This window comes from Bombina bombina, chromosome 3 (genome assembly GCF_027579735.1).
Source record: "Bombina bombina isolate aBomBom1 chromosome 3, aBomBom1.pri, whole genome shotgun sequence".
Taxonomy (NCBI): domain Eukaryota; kingdom Metazoa; phylum Chordata; class Amphibia; order Anura; family Bombinatoridae; genus Bombina; species Bombina bombina.
The window spans coordinates 651293130-651312961 of NC_069501.1; the positions used below are offsets into that span (position 1 = coordinate 651293130).

General features: G+C 38.8%; 1 protein-coding gene across 1 annotated transcript in view; it reads left to right on the plus strand.

The window, feature by feature from the left end:
- Positions 1–17968, plus strand: part of VPS53 (VPS53 subunit of GARP complex) — an 833787-nt gene extending 815819 nt beyond the window's left edge. The window contains exons 21-22 of the mRNA XM_053707376.1: positions 1813–1917; positions 13997–17968. Of these exons, the coding sequence (XP_053563351.1) occupies positions 1813–1917; positions 13997–14167 (276 nt within the window). The 3' untranslated portion in view covers positions 14168–17968. The remainder of the gene's footprint in view (positions 1–1812; positions 1918–13996) is intronic.
- The last annotated feature ends 1864 nt before the right edge of the window (positions 17969–19832 follow it).

Consider the following 19832-nt stretch of genomic DNA (forward strand, 5'->3'; position numbering starts at 1 on the left):
GAAAAAAAACAATTGTCTAAAATGCCTTAGTATTTTGTAGCAGTAAGAAGACCCTCCACTGGAAAGGGCCTAACCCAAACCATGAAAATCAGCCGCAGACCATTATACCTCCTCCACCAAACTTTACCGTAGGCACTATGCATTCCAGTAGGTAGTGTTCTCTTGGCATCTGCCACACCCAGATTCTTCTATCAGACTGTTCCATAGTCCAGGGGCAGTGTGCTTTAAATTATTGCAGATGATGCATGTTGATTTGAGGCTTGTGTACAGCTGCTCGGCCATGGAAACACATTTCATGAAGCTACAGACACATAACTCTTGTGCTGATGTTGCTTCCAGATGTAGCTTTGAACAGATGCAATAGATGATACAAGCTATACACTTATGCACTCTGCTGCTGAATTTGCATGGTCTACCAATTTGTGGCTGGGTTGTTGCTCCTAGACGCTTCCACTTCACAATAACAGCACTAAATAGTTGACCTAATAGTGCAGAAATGTCACAAAGTAATGTGATATCCTATGACTAAAGTCACTGAGGTCTTCAGTATGACCCATTTTACTGCCTATGTTTGTGTAGAGAGATTTCATGACTGCTGCATTTTAAGCACCTGTTAGCAATGGGTGTGGCTGAAACACTTGAACTAAATAATAAGTAGGGGTGTCCACGACTTTTGGCCATATGGTGTGTGTGTATGTATATGTATAATTTGTATGTATGTCAGTGTATGTATAAATATATATATAAAATACAAACACAACGCTTCAGGACTGATCCATCCAGTACTTAATATTTTCACAGATTTACATTCAGTATGGAGCGCTAACAGACTTGGCATTACTATAATGAATACTGCAGGATTCTACTTATATTATTCCTGTATTATGGTTATAGAAAATGCTGTGTAGCTTTTTTTGTGTTCCAGTGACCACAAAACATCCCCAAGAGATGGAATGCTCCTTGGGTTTTTCACTGTGTCTGCTGACAGATTCAGAATTGTATGTTCCAAGTTAGGTTGGGCCTCTAGCCGAGAAGTCAAGCTGGACAAACGCATTCTGATTTGCATCTGTCACAATTAAAGTGCCAAGACAATGCACTCACACACAGTCATCAATATTTCTGCAAGATAGTAAACTAAGAACTCAGCTTATAAGATAGTCTGAAAAGTTTTAATTTAAATGCAAACTCGAGTACTTTTAATATAAACTGTAGTTGTTCTCAAGCAAAACAGTAATCCTTTGTGTTGACTAAGCTACCAGCTCTTTTATTGGGGCTGTGAACATTTGTTTGTTGCAAGTTAAAGGGACACTTAACCCAATTTTTTTCTTTCGTGATTCAGATAGAGCATGCAATTTTAAGCAACTTTCTAATTTACACCTATTATCAATTGTTCTTCGTTCTCTTGCTTTCTTTATTTGAAAAAGGGCATCTAAGCTATTTTTTGGTTCGGGACCATGGAAAGCACTTGTTTATTGGTGGGTGAATTTATTCACCAATCAACAAGAACAACCCAGTTTGTTCACCAAAAATGGGCCAGCATCTAAACTCACATTCTTGCATTTCAAATAAAGATACCAAGAGAATGAAGATAATTTGATAATAAGAGTCAATTAGAAAGTTGCTTAAAATTGCATGCTCTATCTGAATCACAAAATAAAAAAATTGGGTTAATTGTCCCTTTAAGTCTTCTTTATCATTCATGCTTAATTTTTCTGTTGTTTTAGCAACATCTATTAAAGTATCTTTTAATGTTTGTTTTTGATTGCATTACATTCCAATAACTTTGTCTTGGTTTTTTCATTTTGTTTTTAGGTTGTAATGGCTCCACATGAACCGTCTGTGGTCTTTGTTGATAATTACATTAAACTCCTTGCTGACTGCAACACAGAAACTTTCCAAAAGATATTAGAAATGAAGGTAAAAGTTCCACGTAATGAATAATCTTTTAAAAACTACACATTCGCTATTTTTTTATTTTTAAATCCTCTTTCAGGCAGTAAAACTGTGACACCTGCTATGTGGGGATATTGTAACTGCAGGACCAGTAGCCAACATTAAAAAAAAGGGTTAGGTTTGGCTACAGGGGCTAGCGCTTACTGTCAGTATAATAAGCATGGATCACATTGAACTCAATGCACCTCTTTGTGGGGGTTAAACACACAGTAGTGCAGGTTCGAAGGTCTTAAAATGACATGTTATTAGAAATTGGAGCATGTAGTTTTTTAATGTAATGTTGTTTACACGCTAACAATGGACTAGCAAACATTTACCAAGAACATACAGGGATTTCATACACTAGAGCCATATAATTTACTGATTTCATAAGAATTACTTATTATTTAGGATATATTTAGAGCTCAGTGGTTTCATTGTTTCACAGGCCCTCACATTGTGACCAGTAATAGTATTTATGAGTAAAGCAAATTAGAGCTGATTAGCACACTGTGAGCTGTATTTGTTCCTATGGAGTGTGCTTTACCTTAATACCCTATTAACGATGTAAAGTGCCTTCAGTAGAAATGTTGGGGCCAATTCTTATCATAAGGGGATAGTTTTAATATGGTGAGGCAAAAAAAACAGTCATTACTTTATACATTACTCACATAGTGGCTCATCAGTTCTGGAGCCTAAAATATTCAATATGGCTTCTGTAGGACAGTTTTATATTTGAAATACCTCTTTTCAAAAGAACCCTGTATTAAACATTGTTGCTAAATGTTCTAGCGCATCATTGCATTTTTTATTCTTTACAAATCTTTAATATATGATATTGCTACTTTTAAGGCTGGGGTATATTATACACGTAGCTCTGTACTAGTATACACATTATCACCCAGTAAATAATGTTTCATTATCCAGTAAATGTTGGAGATATGTCATCTGTGTCTGCAGAAATCATTTACATACGAATCTGAGCTTATCTCTATAGGGGAAAAAAACAATGAATACCATCTGCAGCAAATATTAATTTCTCTTGCAAGGTGTATCCAGTCCACGGCTTCATCCTTTACTTGTGGGATATTCTCATTCCCTACAGGAAGTGGCAAAGAGAGCACACAGAAGAGCTGTCCATATAGCTCCCCCTCTAGCTCCACCCCCCAGTCATTCTCTTTGCCGGCTCTAAGCACTAGGGTTTCTCTACGGGAGGGTAAAGTGAATGTGGTGTTAGATTTGTAGTTTTATATCTTCAATCAAGAGTTTATTTTTAAATGGTACCGGTTTGTACTATTTACTCTCTAGCAGAAAATTGATGAAGAATTCTGCTGAGAGGAAAAAGATTTTAGCATGTTGTAAATCCACTGCTGTTCCCACACAGGACTAAGGAGTACCAGAAAACTTCAGTTGGGGGGAACAGTTTGCAGGCTTGACTGCAATGAGGTATGTTAAGTCATTTATTTCTAGACAAGACTGAGATAATGCTAGAAGACTGACAAGATCCCCATGTGGGGAGGGTAAGCTATGTTCTGAGACTTAGTATAGAATTGAATGCTTACATAACAGGGCTAATTAGGCTGGTTGACACTAATACTCATTGGAGACACCTTTTTAAGCACTTTGGAGTGGTTTACTGGGGTTATTATCCACATGGCATAAATTTAGTCACTTAGAAGTGATTTTTGTAGGCCTCACAACTGTGGAGTGGGAGGGGCCTAATTTTGCGCCTCAGATGCGCAGTTAGAATTGAAAGGATGTTTCATGCTGCTTCACATGGAGGGTCCAGCTGCTGATTGAGGGCCTAGAAGAAGCTTTATTTCCCCAAAACTGATTCCTAAGGGCAGGTAGGGCCACAGCAGTAAGCTGTGGCATGGTGCTGTAGTTAATTAACCGGTTGTTAGCTTTAGGCTGCTCCGGTTTGGGCATTAAGTGTTAATCGTTCTGAAACTTGCTGTGCAATCATATTAAAGCCTTAGGTACATACTGTGAAAAAGGATTGGTGCATTTTTCACTGTTTTGTAAAATTGTGTGCTCTTTTTATTTCTTGTTTCCCAGGGATATCTTCTAGAATTCAAGGACTCCCCTCCAAGGGGAAGGTTCCACATTTCTCGTCTGTCTACAGACCAGACAAAGAAAGAGGCAATCTTACGCTGTGTAGAAGATCTACATACGATGGGAGTGATATACCCAGTTCCAATTGCAGAACAAGGTCTGGGTTTTTACTCAAACCTATTTGTGGTTCCCAAAAAAGAAGGAACTTTCAGACCAATCCTGGATCTAAAAATTCTAAACAGATTCCTCAGAGTCCCATCATTCTAGATGGAGACCATTCGGACAATCTTACCTATGATCCAGGAAGGTCAATATATGACTAACGTGGATCTAAAGGATGCATACCTGCATATCCCTATCCACAAAGATCATCATCAGTTCCTCAGGTTCGCTTTCCTAGACAAGCATTTACCAGTTCGTGGCTCTTCCATTCGGTTTAGCCACTGCTCCCAGAATTTTCACAAAGGTGCTAGGGTCCCTTCTGGCGGTTCTTAGACCGCGGGGCATAGCAGTGGCGCCTTATTTGGACGACATCTTAATTCAGGTGCCGTCCTTTCACAGAGCCAAGGCTCACACAGAGATTGTATTGGCCTTTCTGAGGTCTCACGGGTGGAAGGTGAACGTCAAAAAGAGTTCTCTGTCCCCACTCACAAGGGTTCCCTTCCTAGGAACACTAATAGTTTCAGTGGAAATGAAAATATTTCTGACGGAGGTCAGAAAGTTGAAACTTTTAACTACTTGCCGAGTTCTTCATTCCATTCCTCGGCCATCTGTAGCTCAGTGCATGGAGGCAATCGGATTAATGGTAGCGGCAATGGACATAGTCCCTTTTGCTCGGATACACCTCAGACCACTGCAACTATGCATGCTCAAACAGTGCAATGGGGATTATGCAGATTTGTCTCCTCAAATTCAGTTGGACCAGGAGACCAGAGATTCTCTTCTCTGGTGGTTGTCTCAGGACCACCTGTCTCAGGGAATATGTTTCCGCAGGCCAGAGTGGGTCATTGTAACGACTGACGCCAGTCTGTTAGGCTGGGGTGCGGTCTTGGACTCCCTGAAAGCTCAGGGCTTATGGTCTCGGGAAGAAACGCTTCTCCCGATAAACATTCTGGAACTGAGGGCGATATTCAACGCTCTTCAGGCATGGCCTCAACTAGCTGCGGCCAAATTCATCAGATTTCAGTCGGACAACATCACGACTGTAGCTTACGTCAATCATCAGGGAGGAACAAAGAGTTCCCTAGCGATGACGGAAGTAACCAAAATAATCAGGTGGGTGGATGATCACTCCTGCCATCTCTCAGCAATTCACATCCCAGGAGTAGACAACTGGGAGGCAGATTTTCTAAGTCGTCAGACTTTTCACCCGGGGGAGTAGGAACTCCACCCGGAGGTATTTGCCCAGCTGACTCAGCTATGGGGCACTCCAGAATTGGATCTGATGGCGTCCCGTCAGAACGCCAAACTTCCTCTCTACGGGTCCAGGTCCCGGGACCCCAAGGCGGTATTGATAGATGCTCTAGCAGCGCCTTGGTCCTTCAATCTGGCTTATGTTTTTCCACCGTTTCCTCTCCTCCCGCGTCTGGTTGCCAGAATCAAGCAGGAGAAGGCTTCTGTGATTCTGATAGCGCCGGCGTGGCCACGCAGGACTTGGTATGCAGACCTAGTGGACATGTCATCTGTCCCACCATGGACACTGCCAATGAGGTAGGATCTTCTAATACAGGGTCCGTTCAAGCATCCAAATCTAGTTTCTCTACGTCTGACTGCTTGGAGATTGAACGCTTAATTCTATCAAAGCGTGGGTTCTCTGAGTCAGTTATAGATACTCTGATTCAGGCTAGAAAGCCTGTCACCAGGAAAATCTACCATAAGATATGGCGGAAATATCTTTGTTGGTGTGAATCCAAGGGTTACTCATGGAGTAAGATTAGGATTCCCAGGATATTGTCCTTTCTCCAAGAAGGATTGGAGAAAGGTTTGTCAGCTAGTTCCTTGAAAGGACAAATATCAGCTCTGTCTATCCTTTTACACAAGCGTCTGGCAGAGGTACCAGACGTTCAAGCGTTTGCTCAGGCTTTAGTCAGAATCAAGCCTGTCTATAAACCTGTGGCTCCGCCATGGAGTCTAAATCTAGTTCTTTCAGTTCTTCAAGGGGTTCCGTTTGAACCTTTACATTCCATAGATATTAAGTTGTTATCTTGGAAAGTTTTGTTTTTAGTAGCTATCTCTTCTGCTTGAAGAGTTTCAGAATTATCTGCCTTACAGTGTGATTCACCTTACCTGGTGTTCCACGCAGATAAGGTAGTTTTGCGTACCAAGCCTGGTTTTCTTCCTAAAGTTGTTTCTAACAAGAATATTAACCAGGATATAGTTGTTCCTTCTCTGTGTCCTAATCCTTCTTCGAAGAAGGAACGTCTGTTACACAATCTTTTTTTTTTTTTTTTTTTATTGAGGTTCTTTTCAAAACATACAATTACTAGTTGCCATAACATACATACGAAAGAAAGCAAATTGTTACAGGTTAAGCTACAAAAACAAGTGAAGGAAATGCACAGTATAATTAAATGGCACATTACACTTTCAGTACAGGCGATAATTGCTGATCAAACTGTAAACCCACCTAATGATGTGAGTGGCCACTCTTGGACCACATAGTTATAGTTAATATAGTATAAGGTGGGAAAACCTTAATGTGCAGGGGCCACTCATGGACCCCAAATGAAGGACCTCTTATTTTTTATATATTGATACTATATTTCTGATGAACAATTTAACAGGGTAGGGTGCTATATATTTGCTAGGTAGGGGAAAAATGAAATTTATTTTCAATGGAGTGAATTTACCATCGGAGTCTAGTATAACAGATATGATCATTCAAGAAATAGTAATATCCCCGCATGTGTAACCTCACGGGAATATATTCAACTGAATAGATTACTAGCAAGCTACCTCTATACATGGAAATAATAATACTATAACCTGTGGGGGGTTCATAATATGGATAAGAGCTAGCCTAAGTCATTGTCCAAATGTGAGGCCTTATTAAGCCAAAAGGGGTATGCCCAGTCAAAATTATTATAGTTAGGGATATTTAAAGGTTACCCTAAACTAAAACTAACAGGAGTGAGTAGGGAACACATTCCTCTGAATGACCTATTGTCCAATCTCATCAAAGGAACACTGACACAAGATAGAAGTTAAAATAAAAGATATTATTTCAAATGCTTCCACAAAATACATTCGTCTCTGCAAATACACAAACGCTTAACAATAGAGAAGCCATAAACCCACTTATTACCCTCTAGGTTTGAATATTAACGCTGTGCTATCTCGGCCGCAGACAGCACAAAGCAGAGAAGAGAAATGGGTTAAGGGGTAGGCTTGCAATAAGATAACACTGACAGACAATCTGAACATGGTACATGTGGATACAGTAGGGAGCATGTTGTCATAGCTAATACTGTGTTCCTTATTAAAACAGTTAAACAAGGTTATATAGAAACTTTCAGCTATATCTAAGGTGTATAGATGAGACTAGAGAAAGTCTGTAGAGAGCCACCTGACCATGGTTTGACATATTAGTGACATATTATGCTGAACAAATTCTAAGCAGACAGCCTACATTAACATAGATTGATTGACATTAGGAACTGTGGCAAATAAAAACAAGAAAGTCAACAGTATAAACTTCTAAGTCCCTATATTATAATTTGTTGTGACCGCCAGGAGCCAGTATGATCAGAGTCCCCTTAGCCTTCAAGTGAGGGGGATAATGCTTGGGGATGTGAAACTGTCTAGTCTTACCCTACTCCGGATTTACAAAAAAGTTCTCTGGGTGCCTGCAGTGCAAAGATTAGGAGGGACATCTCTCTGTAGGCAAGGACCCAGTAGGAGCTATGAATATCGTGCTGTGGCAAACAGGATAAGTCTGTGGTCATCACGGTCTCCCTGAGACCAGGAGGGTTGGCACGTATAGTACAAAGATCAGCACCGGCTTCAGCAAAGACCCACCCGGACCTAAGCGATGCAGCAACTCCACAGGCAGTAGGTAAAACTTGAACTCTGAGGCGTGGGATACCTCTCTTGGAAGTCTCAGATAAAGAGGCAGTCAACTTGGTAGTGGTTACGTTGTCAGGAGGCATGGTTTCTCCTGGCGGTATCGGCAATCCTAAGGGCTCCGTTATCTTCTCAGCTATGATCTCTGTAGGTGTAGCCCCCACATTTAGAGTCTCACTATCTATGTCCGAGTCGCTCATCTCAAACGGAGTGTTAGGCGTTTGGTGTCGTGATCTCCCAGTGGCACTATCACTAGAGCATGGTAAGGGAACGGGTGTATTCTGTAGGCTGGGGGAGCCAAAAGCGGCGTGCAAAGACTCTCCTAGCGCGGCATGGTGAGCCGCCAGCAGCTCTCGAATCCCTTGTACAATAAGCTCTTCCATTCCCACAGGTTGCTGTCTTGTCTGTAGCTTGCGTCTAGGTTTAAGTTACAGCACTATAGGTGCCGCCTAACGACAGGGCCACAGGCGCCCTGCCGGGGGGTATGCAGTAGGCCGAGATCTTGTAACGGCTCCGGGCGCCGATGCCAGCAGTAAATGTTGAAACACGAAATGAGATAGGTGCAGTGTCCAAAATATAAGTCAGCTCCAGTCACAAATTAGGTAGATCGATCAATTATAGAGTGGATTTCTGCATTTATTAGAAAGAAACTGCAGCAGCACGCAACTTGCGACCGATCATGGCCGCTGCCCGGAAGTTCCCCCCCTGTTACACAATCTTGATGTAGTTTGTGCTTTAAAGTTCTATTTACAAGCAACTAAGGATTTCAGACAAACATCTTCCTTGTTTGTTATCTCTTCTGGTAAGAGGAGAGGTCAGAAAGCGACTGCTACCTCTCTTTCCTTTTGGCTGAAAAGCATCATCCGTTTGGCCTATGAGACTGCTGGCCAGCAGCCTCCTGAAAGAATTACTGCTCATTCTACCAGAGCAGTGGCTTCCACATGGGCTTTCACAAATGAGGCTTCTGTTGAACAGATTTGTAAGGCAGCGACTTGGTCTTCACTGCATACTTTTGCCAAATTTTACAAATTCGATACTTTTGCTTCTTCGGAGGATATTTTTGGGAGAAAGGTTTTGCAAGCAGTGGTGCCTTCTGTTTAAGGTACCTGTCTTGTTCCCTCCCTTCATCCGTGTCCTAAAGCTTTGGTATTGGTATCCCACAAGTAAAGGATGAAGCCGTGGACTGGATACACCTTGCAAGAGAAAACATAATTTATGCTTACCTGATAAATTCCTTTCTTCTGTAGTGTGATCAGTCCACGGGTCATCATTACTTCTGGGATATTACTCCTCCCCAACAGGAAGTGCAAGAGGATTCACCCAGCAGAGCTGCATATAGCTCCTCCCCTCTACGTCACTCCCAGTCATTCGACCAAGGACCAACGAGAAAGGAGAAGCCAAGGGTGTAGTGGTGACTGGAGTATAATTTAAAAAATATTTACCTGCCTTAAAAAAAACAGGGCGGGCCGTGGACTGATCACACTACAGAAGAAAGGAATTTATCAGCTAAGCATAAATTATGTTTTCTTCTGTTAAGTGTGATCAGTCCACGGGTCATCATTACTTCTGGGATACCAATACCAAAGCAAAAGTACACGGATGACGGGAGGGATAGGCAGGCTCTTTATACAGAAGGAACCACTGCCTGAAGAACCTTTCTCCCAAAAATAGCCTCCGAGGAAGCAAAAGTGTCAAATTTGTAAAATTTGGAAAAAGTATGAAGCGAAGACCAAGTTGCAGCCTTGCAAATCTGTTCAACAGAGGCCTCATTCTTGAAGGCCCAAGTGGAAGCCACAGCTCTAGTAGAATGAGCTGTAATTCTTTCAGGAGGCTGCTGTCCAGCAGTCTCATAAGCTAAACGTATTATGCTACGAAGCCAAAAGGAAAGAGAGGTAGCAGAAGCCTTTTGACCTCTCCTCTGACCAGAGTAAACGACAAACAGAGAAGACGTTTGTCGAAATTCCTTAGTTGCCTGTAAGTAAAATTTTAGGGCACGAACTACGTCCAGATTGTGCAGTAGACGTTCCTTCTTCGAAGAAGGATTTGGACACAAAGAAGGAACAACAATCTCTTGATTGATATTCCTGTTAGTGACTACCTTAGGTAAGAACCCAGGTTTAGTACGCAGAACTACCTTATCCGAATGAAAAATCAAATAAGGAGAATCACAATGTAAGGCTGATAACTCAGAGACTCTTCGAGCCGAGGAAATAGCCATTAAAAATAGAACTTTCCAAGATAACAACTTTATATCAATGGAATGAAGGGGTTCAAACGGAACGCCCTGTAAAACGTTAAGAACAAGGTTTAAGCTCCATGGCGGAGCAACAGTTTTAAACACAGGCTTAATCCTGGCCAAAGCCTGACAAAAAGCCTGAACGTCTGGAACTTCTGACAGACGTTTGTGTAACAGAATGGACAGAGCTGAGATCTGTCCCTTTAATGAACTAGCAGATAAACCCTTTTCTAAACCTTCTTGTAGAAAAGACAATATCCTAGGAATCCTAACCTTATGGCATAAAAAAGTTAAAGAATAAACGTTTTTTTTTTTTTGTTTTTTTTTATCACAGTCAACTACAATCTCACAGCTCTGTTGTGAAGATTACTTCCCTCAAACAAGCTTTGAAGACCCCTGAGTTCTGTAAGATGAACCGGAACATGCAGGAAAAAACAATGAGCTTCTGACTGAAATTTTTGATGCGTAGCAAAAGCGCCAAAAAAAGGCCCCTCCCCCTCACACACAACAGTGAGAGAGATCAGTAAACTGTCAGAATTAGATCAAGCAACTGCCAAGTGGAAAAATAGTGCCCAAACATTTTATTCACCCAGTACCTCAGAAAATGAAAACGATTTTACATTCCAGCAAAAACGTTTAACATAAATTAAGAGTTATTAAAAAGCCTGTTGCTTGCAAATAGGCTAAAGTCTTATATACACAGTATAATTCCAGTGAAGTACCATTCCCCAGAATACTCAAATGTAAAATATACATACATGATATTATATTGGTATGGCAGGATTTTCTCATCAATTCCATTGTCAGAAAATAAAAGCTGCTACATACCTCTTTGCAGATTAATCTGCCCGCTGTCCCCTGATCTGAAGTTTACCTCTCCTCAGATGGCCGAGAAACAGCAATATGATCTTAACTACTCCGGCTAAAATCATAGAAAAAACTCTGGTAGATTCTTCTTCAAACTCTACCAGAGAAGGAATAACACACTCCGGTGCTATTAAAAATAACAAACTTTTGATTGAAGAAATAAAACTAAATAAAATCACCATAGTCCTCTCACACATCCTATCTAGTCGTTGGGTGCAAGAGAATGACTGGGAGTGACGTAGAGGGGAGGAGCTATATGCAGCTCTGCTGGGTGAATCCTCTTGCACTTCCTGTTGGGGAGGAGTAATATCCCAGAAGTAATGATGACCCGTGGACTGATCACACTTAACAGAAGAAAACAGAATTTATGCTTACCTGATAAATTACTTTCTCTTGCGGTGTATCCAGTCCACGGCCCGCCCTGGCATTTAAGTCAGGTATAAAATTTTTTGTTTAAACTACAGTCACCACTGCACCCTATGGTTTCTACTTTTTCTTCCTAACCTTTGGTCGAATGACTGGGGGGTGGAGCTAGAGGGGGAGCTATATGGACAGCTCTGCTGTGTGCTCTCTTTGCCACTTCCTGTAGGGAATGAGAATATCCCACAAGTAAAGGATGAAGCCGTGGACTGGATACACCGCAAGAGAAAGTAATTTATTAGGTAAGCATAAATTCTGTTTTTTGCATTTTCAATCTGAAATCTTAAGTATTGTCAGACTACAGTAGGGTAAACTTTGACTTTTGCAAAAATGATTAATTTATGTTTGTGCTACCAACATAATTCTGGTTAAATGATCCTGCTGCAACAAGATTACAATTACTAAACTTGCTGAAAGGTTAAAATTATGATCTTTGTTAATCTGGCCTATATTCCAACATTGTTGTTTCCTATTCTAGTGTGAAAATGCAATGCTTTGTTTTGTAAGAACATTTTAATGTTAAACAAATTCCCTTTGCTTTTACTATGTGTTTAACTCCTTCAAAGGAGTTGAAACATAACATCTTAAAGTTGTATTCCTGGGACACTCACATTCTGCTCCAGCTGATAGAGATATGGTTAGTGATTGCAACCTGCGCATGTATAGCCGCTCATCAACTAGATCCTCGTCTTTATCGGAAAAGGAACTTTCATTGAAAAATAAAATAAAAAATGTTTGTCTATAGTTTCATTCTTACACTTGAATGTTCCGTTAATTCTCATAAATATTTGGGCTGAAAGTCACTAATCTCTGAAAAGAGAAACACCTTGTAGGCTCTTTATGGTTTGTACTGATTATATTGCTGTCTTAGTTGAGTGTTCCATTCTGTACCTCATTTTGTGTACATAATGAGCTTACATTTTACTAAAAGGTAGCTAGTTTACTGCTAGTGGTTTTGATGGGTTGCAGTGTTTTTAACATTTATAAAATGTTCTCTCCCTTGTTATTAAAGGGTCATTAAATAAATGCTAAATATAATGATGTACAGTATTCAAAGCACAGATTAGTCTGAGAGAAGTAGGTAGATGATATTAGCTGTTTAAATATTGAAGATATAAGTGTAAAGTTTCTAAAAAATAAGCGTCACCATTTTGGAACAGGTTTTCCTTACCTATCTCTTCTGCTGAGGACAATTAGAAACAAGTAAAAACATCTTTGTTTGCACACCCTCTTTTATAGACTAACAGGATTTCTTCACAGCCATTTTTGCACACTCTCTTTATTGACTGTTTTATAGTAGTCCCTAGTTGTCCTCGGCAGACGAAATAGACGAGGGAAAACTTTATGGAGTTGAGAAAACCAACAATTTTGCTGAGTTATTTGACAGGAAAAGGCAACAAAATAAAGTATATGAAAGTTTTTGTTTCTACACATAATTAAAGGGACACTGAACCCAAATTTTTTGTTTCGTGATTCAGATAGAGTATGCAATTTTAAGCAACTTTCTAATTTACTCCTATTATTTTTGGTGAACAACCTGGGTTGTTCTTGCTGATTGGTGGATTAATTTAAACAAGTGCTGTCCAGGGTCTGAACCAAAAAATAGCTTAGATGCCTTCTTTTTCAAATAAAGATAGCAAGAAAACAAAGAAAAATTGATAATAGGAGTAAATTAGAAAGTTGCTTAAAATTGCATGCTGTATCTGAATCACGAAAGAAAAAAATTGGGTTCAGTGTCCCTTTAAACATGTTATAATGCAATCTCAAAGTGTTTAATGACTTTAACAATACAATTTACATAGTTCAGATTTACTCTAAGCTTTAGCTGGGTATACTATAGTGTAGGCTAGGGGCATAAAACTCAAAATGGAAATGCACATTTCAATTTTCAATAGAATTTCAATTAGACGTTTTTGTTGTTTCCTTTCATTTTTTCTTACTACACACAGAGCATCTGTACATACACCCCATGCACCAAACACTGTGCTAGCTCAGAGTCATCATTGACACAGTATATTCTGCTTAGACAGACGTATCTGAATGTGTGTGCATGGGGGTAGGTACGTGTATTATAGAAATAAATAGAAATGCTTTCCTGTACGTTTTAGTTTCAGTTCCCTTTAAACAGCCAGTATGATTTTATGTCAGTTTATTGTCTCTTCATATCGTACACTGCATGCAGTTTGTGGTTTAAAGTGATTCCTGAGCAAGTTTTACACCCTGCTGAGCCCGGGGCACATATCTAGTACCTCACTGACCACACACATTATAAGTAGGTATATTGAATTGATAAATCCTATAGGATGCCTCCCCACGTTCTAGGTTTACCAAAGCGACTTTATGACCAACCTGTGTAGCAAACCATTCTTACGTGCTCAATACAAAATACCTGCGTTTTCTCCATCTCATTTGTTTTCTCTTCAGGGGCTGAAAAGAAGTGAACAAAGTGCTATGTTGGAGCTGTTTCGACAGAGACTCCCAACACCTCCATCAGGTGCTGAGAACAATAGCTCACTATCCTTACAGGCTCCAACCCCAGAGCAAGAGTCATCCCGGATACGCAAGCTGGAAAAGCTCATCAAGAAGCGACTATAATTAAATTAAAAGTTGCCTTTGATCATCACACTTATATGTTAGTACTTGTTACTTCTGAGTGTTACAAAGAATTCTGGTGTAAAACTCTATAACAGCCACTATATTAGATTGCCACTTTACTTTTCACACAATATTTCTAACTGTCAACAATGAAGGAATCCAGCCAGTTAAATCGCATTGGATCTGACCGACTGGTATGAGGTTGTCTAGACAGAACATATCAAGATCAGCCCTTCCCTCAAGCATGCAAAAAGCACTGAGTGGGAGTTTGTGGTCACACAATTATTCTTCCTACTTTTTCTTTTTTGCTTTTGCTTAGGGTTTGTAAGCACATAGCTATGAGCCCTGTCTATTTAAGCAGAGTCTTCTGCTTCCATACAGGCACCAAATTTACTGTTTAACCTCTCTGTTGCTGAAAGTATGCAACACAATACAACATTGTTACTAAATGCAAAGAGTGTTAACACCTTGCATTTTGCACCAGAGCCGATTTGGGTGATTTATGTATTTTAGTTTTATTTGAAGGGTTATTTGTTATAGCAGTCATTTAAACACATCTGTTCTTTTTATTGAAATATATATATATATGTTTATGTATGTTTAAAAATAGCTTGCAATTTTCTAAGTTTAGCAGCTTTCAATTTTCTAAGTTTATTAGTTTTTTGCACTAGAAGAGTTTTTAGAAAATACTGTATTTCAAGATCTGCAGTTGTAAACACTAAACTTCTATAAAAAATGACTTTTTGTGAGTGCTCTTTCAGGACAGGGGGGCTTAGCAATGTCTGGAGCAAAGCTCACATTGAGCAGCAGAAGTGCACTGATCTGTGATAACGGTTTCAAGTTGTCAGGAATTGGGACATGCAGAGGAAATGGGGAAAACTGCAGGTCAGAAGTCCCATATCTAAACTGTTCTGCATTATGAGGCACAATTAAGACTAGTCAAATAGCTTATATTGTGAACTAGATTGGTGTGTTTTGCTTTGGTTAAATGTCTCATTAATAAAATTCTATACCTCGCAAAATGTTAAAGGGACATGAAACCCAAAATTTTTCTTGCATGATTCAGATAGAGAATACAATTTTAAACAACTTTCCAATTTACTTCTATTATCTAATTTGTTTCATTCTTTAGCTAGCCTTTGTTGAAGAAATAGCAATGCACATAGCTGAGGTAATCCCACAAGGCATATATGTGCAAGTACTGAGCCTATTTAGATATGCTTTTCAACAAAGGATATCAATAGAATTCATGGAATTAAATTGGAAAGTTAATTAAATTGCATGCTCTATCTGAATCATGAAAGAAAATGAAAAAAAAAATATCTGGGACATGGAGGTAATGAAGTGTCAGATAGGCAGAGCTGAGTGGCATGGGGGGTAGTCAGTGTTGGGCATAGCTAGCCAATCCAGGAGTAGGTCTTGGCAGGGTTAGACAATCTCAGCTTTCATCAGGTGAATCAGGACATAAATAGGTGAAGGATGGACAGAGCAGAGAGACAATTCTCCGAAAACAAGAGCATTCCACAAATTGTGTTGGTTGAGTGTTTGAAATACAGGTTTAAAATATTTTAGATAGTTGATATATTTTATGACAATTTACTTCTGTAAACCCAGATTGCTACTTATTCGCTTTCATAAGAGTTTGCTTTGTACGTCAGACAATTGTTTCAAAGCAATCCACTTGGGTTATCAAGTATTTTCAACAGAGGACTCCTATACGCCCATCCAGCTTCCAAAAACATATTCTTTTTCTTAGGTAGGTGCTAGTGGGTTATAAATATTTTTGATTGGATATATTATTAGGATAGATATGTGGATATTTTAGTAGTAAGTACCTACGCTGAAGCATAATCAAAGCAACTACATCCAAACAACCAAATTTAGATTGCTGGATATGATGTTTTTGTTTTGGAGCAAATATTAAAGGACCAGTCAACACAGTAGATTTGCATAATCAACAAATGCAAAATAACAAGACAATACAATAGCACTTAGTCGGAACTTCAAAGTATTAGTAGATTTTTTTTTCTGACAATTTTAAAAGTTATGTCTTTTTCCACTCCCCCTGTACCATGTGACAGCCATCAGCCAATCACAAATGCATACACGTACCATGTGACAGCTATCAGCCATTCACAAATGCATACACACTTATTCTTGCACATGCTCAGTAGGAGCTGGTGACTCAAAAAGTTTAAATATAAAAAGACTGTGCACATTTTGTTAATTGAAGTAAATTGGAAAGTTGTTTAAAATGGCATGCTCTATCTGATTAATGAAAGTTTAATTTTGATTGAGTGTCCCTTTTACTGCAGTCTGCTATTATTTGCTATTATTAAACACAGGTGCTCTAAGAAAAATTACACCAGTATGTCTGCAATTAAGGGTAATTTTATTTGTAATCTACAAGTTTTGTCTCATTTGCTTCTTTCTTAAACTTTTTGTTTAAAGATATCCAAGTTATAAATAAAAGTTGCTATTTTTTATTTTAAGAATCTTTTATTCAAACCTTAGAGAACAAACTGGTTCCACATTTCCGGTTCAGGATCATAAACAAGTGAGTTTTCTACCCGGTGTTGCTTTTTGATAACATCTGAGGGAAGGTGAAGGAAGTGCATAACAAAAGCAAACTGAAATAAAGAATCTATCAAATAAACATGGTAAAAAAAGCAAATCTTAAAAGTCCTTTACTGAAAAACCACACTTGCACTGATGTGTTTGATTATTCAGCTCATATCTTCAATGTAAAATGTCTTTTTGTTGCTGGTCGGACCTGCAGCATCGATCATTATGACTAAAAAGCAAACTTTCTGTGTTCTGAAACATATGTAAATAGGATATGCATTCATTTCTCAACTATATATATATAAAGACTTTATGTATAAACAAAGCTACACTCTTTCACTTAAAAATCTGGAAAATACCTTTTAAAATGATCTATTAAAGTGACATAAACATACAGAAGATAATGCTGTAACATGTAAGAACATTTTTATTGAACTATTGCTTGCATATAACTGATTTAACCCCTGCAGAAGGATTAAACACAGTCGGCTTCAGAGCAGCAATGCACTACTGAGTTTCAGCTGAACACATCTGGTGAGTCAAGGACAAGAGACATATATGTGCAGCTACCAATCACCAGATAGCTCCCAGTAGTGTACTGCTGCTCCAGAGCCCTACCTAGATATGCTTTTCATCAAGTGATACTAAGAGAATGAAGTCAATTTGATAATAGAGGTAAATGGGAAACAAATCTTAAAATGACATGCTCTGCCTCTCACTTAACCATGGCAATTTCATTTTGAATGTATCGTCTCTAAGTTATACCTTATTTACAGTTTGTTTTCAAGGTTAGTTTATTGGAGAATTCTGCATCAATGTCTAAACAAAAAATACCAATACTTAACAATTCCTTTAACAGTTGTTACTGAATGAGGAGCTCAGATGTGTTTTATATGAGTGCACAGAGGATAAATATGTTAGATGGCTACTTTAAAACATATTGGGTTTTTTTTTATATGTATAACCAATCCTGTATTTTGAGAACTGAAATTATTAATGAATTAAAAACTTCTGTTGTCTACGTTATAAAATATTGCTGTGTTATGTCATTTTACTTTCGGATATAGTCACACATTAAATGGGAATTTCAGGAATGTAAAAATTGTGTTTTGTTCTGTAAATCATGAATTTTATTTACCATAATTAAAAGCTGCTTGGATGTTGTATATTCTATTCCCACTTACTAATCTATCTAATCATAATTGTATTACTGATTAAAATACAGGATTTAAAATAGCTTGTTTCTGTCTATTCTTTAATGTATAGTTCTCTTGCATTTTACAGTCCAATAATTTTACTAATTATGATTTCATTGGAATGTTATGACATTCATTTTTTTTTTTCAAAACTTAACATGAATCATAATATTATAGAAATGTTTTAAAAAATTAATTCATAAGGTGGTGAAAGTCCACAATCCATTTCACATGGGATTCAACCCCTGGCCACTAGGAGACGGCAAAGATTCTCTCAATACTTTGAAAAGCATTTAATCTCTCCCACCTCACTGGTATCCCAGTCTTATTTTTGCATCTCAGGATGAAGGTGGAGAATTAAAGTGCTCAAGAGAGGGGTCCTTTGACTGATTTGAGGCCCATTTCCCCCCTCATAGAGCTGCTGCTGAGAGTCAGAGGGGAGATTTAAGTATGAGGCAGTGATGCAGTTACTTCTAGTAAGAAGTTAGTCACAAGGCTGCTACAGGTTTCGCAGGGACTGGTCACTTAGCCTCCTCCTATTGGGTCGTCAATATACTCTTTATTGAAATCCTCTGCTGTAATGTGCTCAGCACTGGATGGGCTAGCTACTGAAAGCAGGTTTTTCTGCGGCTGGTAAGCACAGTGGAGTGGGTACTTGTTTGGTAAGTCACATTAGCAGGAACATTTTACATCATACCCAAGAGACTTAACCTATAACAGACATTGTCACATTAGACTAACTGTTGTTTATCTATATGTGCTTGAAGAATTGAGGAACAGTATACACAAATTTTTGGCCTTGATGGGTTTTTTTATTTTAAAACTTTTAAAACATTACATTTTTGTTGCAATGGCTTTATCGGACCTCGTCCTTCTAATAACTTAAGCGTTTTCTCTATATATTATCTGTGCTATTGCTTGGGCCATTTATATTTATTTCATGAGCTTACCAGCGTGTGCCGGCTTACCTACGCAGTCAATTTTTCTCAACCCTTTTACTGAGACGTACACTTGTATCGGGTTAGCGTGCTACATTGCATTGTTGCAATGGTGTTATCTGACCTCGCTCTTTCTTATAACTTTTGCATCCTCTCTATATCTTATCTGCACTATTGCTTGGGCCATCTCTATTTATTTCATAAGCATAACAGCTTGCGACAGCTTAACTACGCAGTTAATTTTTCAACCACTTTACTGAGACTCGTACTTGTATCAGTTTAGCGTGCTACATTATTTTACTGCCTTTTAAGGCTATGCTGGTTTCTTTTGCAGCGGTATAAATATTTCTCTTGTTAAGTGTATCCAGTCCACGGATCATCCATTACTTATGGAATATATTCTCCTTCCCAACAGGAAGCTGCAAGAGTCCACCCACAGCAAAGCTGCTATATAGCTCCTCCCCTAACTGCCATATTCAGTCATTCTATTGCAAGCCTCAACATAGATAGGAGGTCGTGAGAGTCTGTCGTGCTTTCTACTTAGTTTATTCTTCAATCAAAAGTTTGTTATTTTTAAATGGCACCGGAGTGTGCTGTTTATCTCAGGCAGTATTTGGAAGAAGAATCTGCCTGCGTTTTTCTATGATCTTAGCAGACGTAACTAAGATCCATTTGCTGTTCTCACACATTCTGAGGAGTGAGGTACTTCAGAGGGGGAATGGCGTGCAGGTTTTCCTGCAGATAAGGTATGTGCAGTAAAATATTTTTCTAGGAATGGAATTGACTAAGAAAATACTGCTGATACCGAAGTAATGTAAGTAAAGCCTTAAATGCAGCGATAGCGACTGGTATCAGGCTTATTAATAGAGATACATACTCTTATAAAAATGTGTTTTAAAACGTTTGCTGGCATGTTTAATCGTTTTTTAACGTACATTGGTGATAACACTGTAATGTTGGTATAGC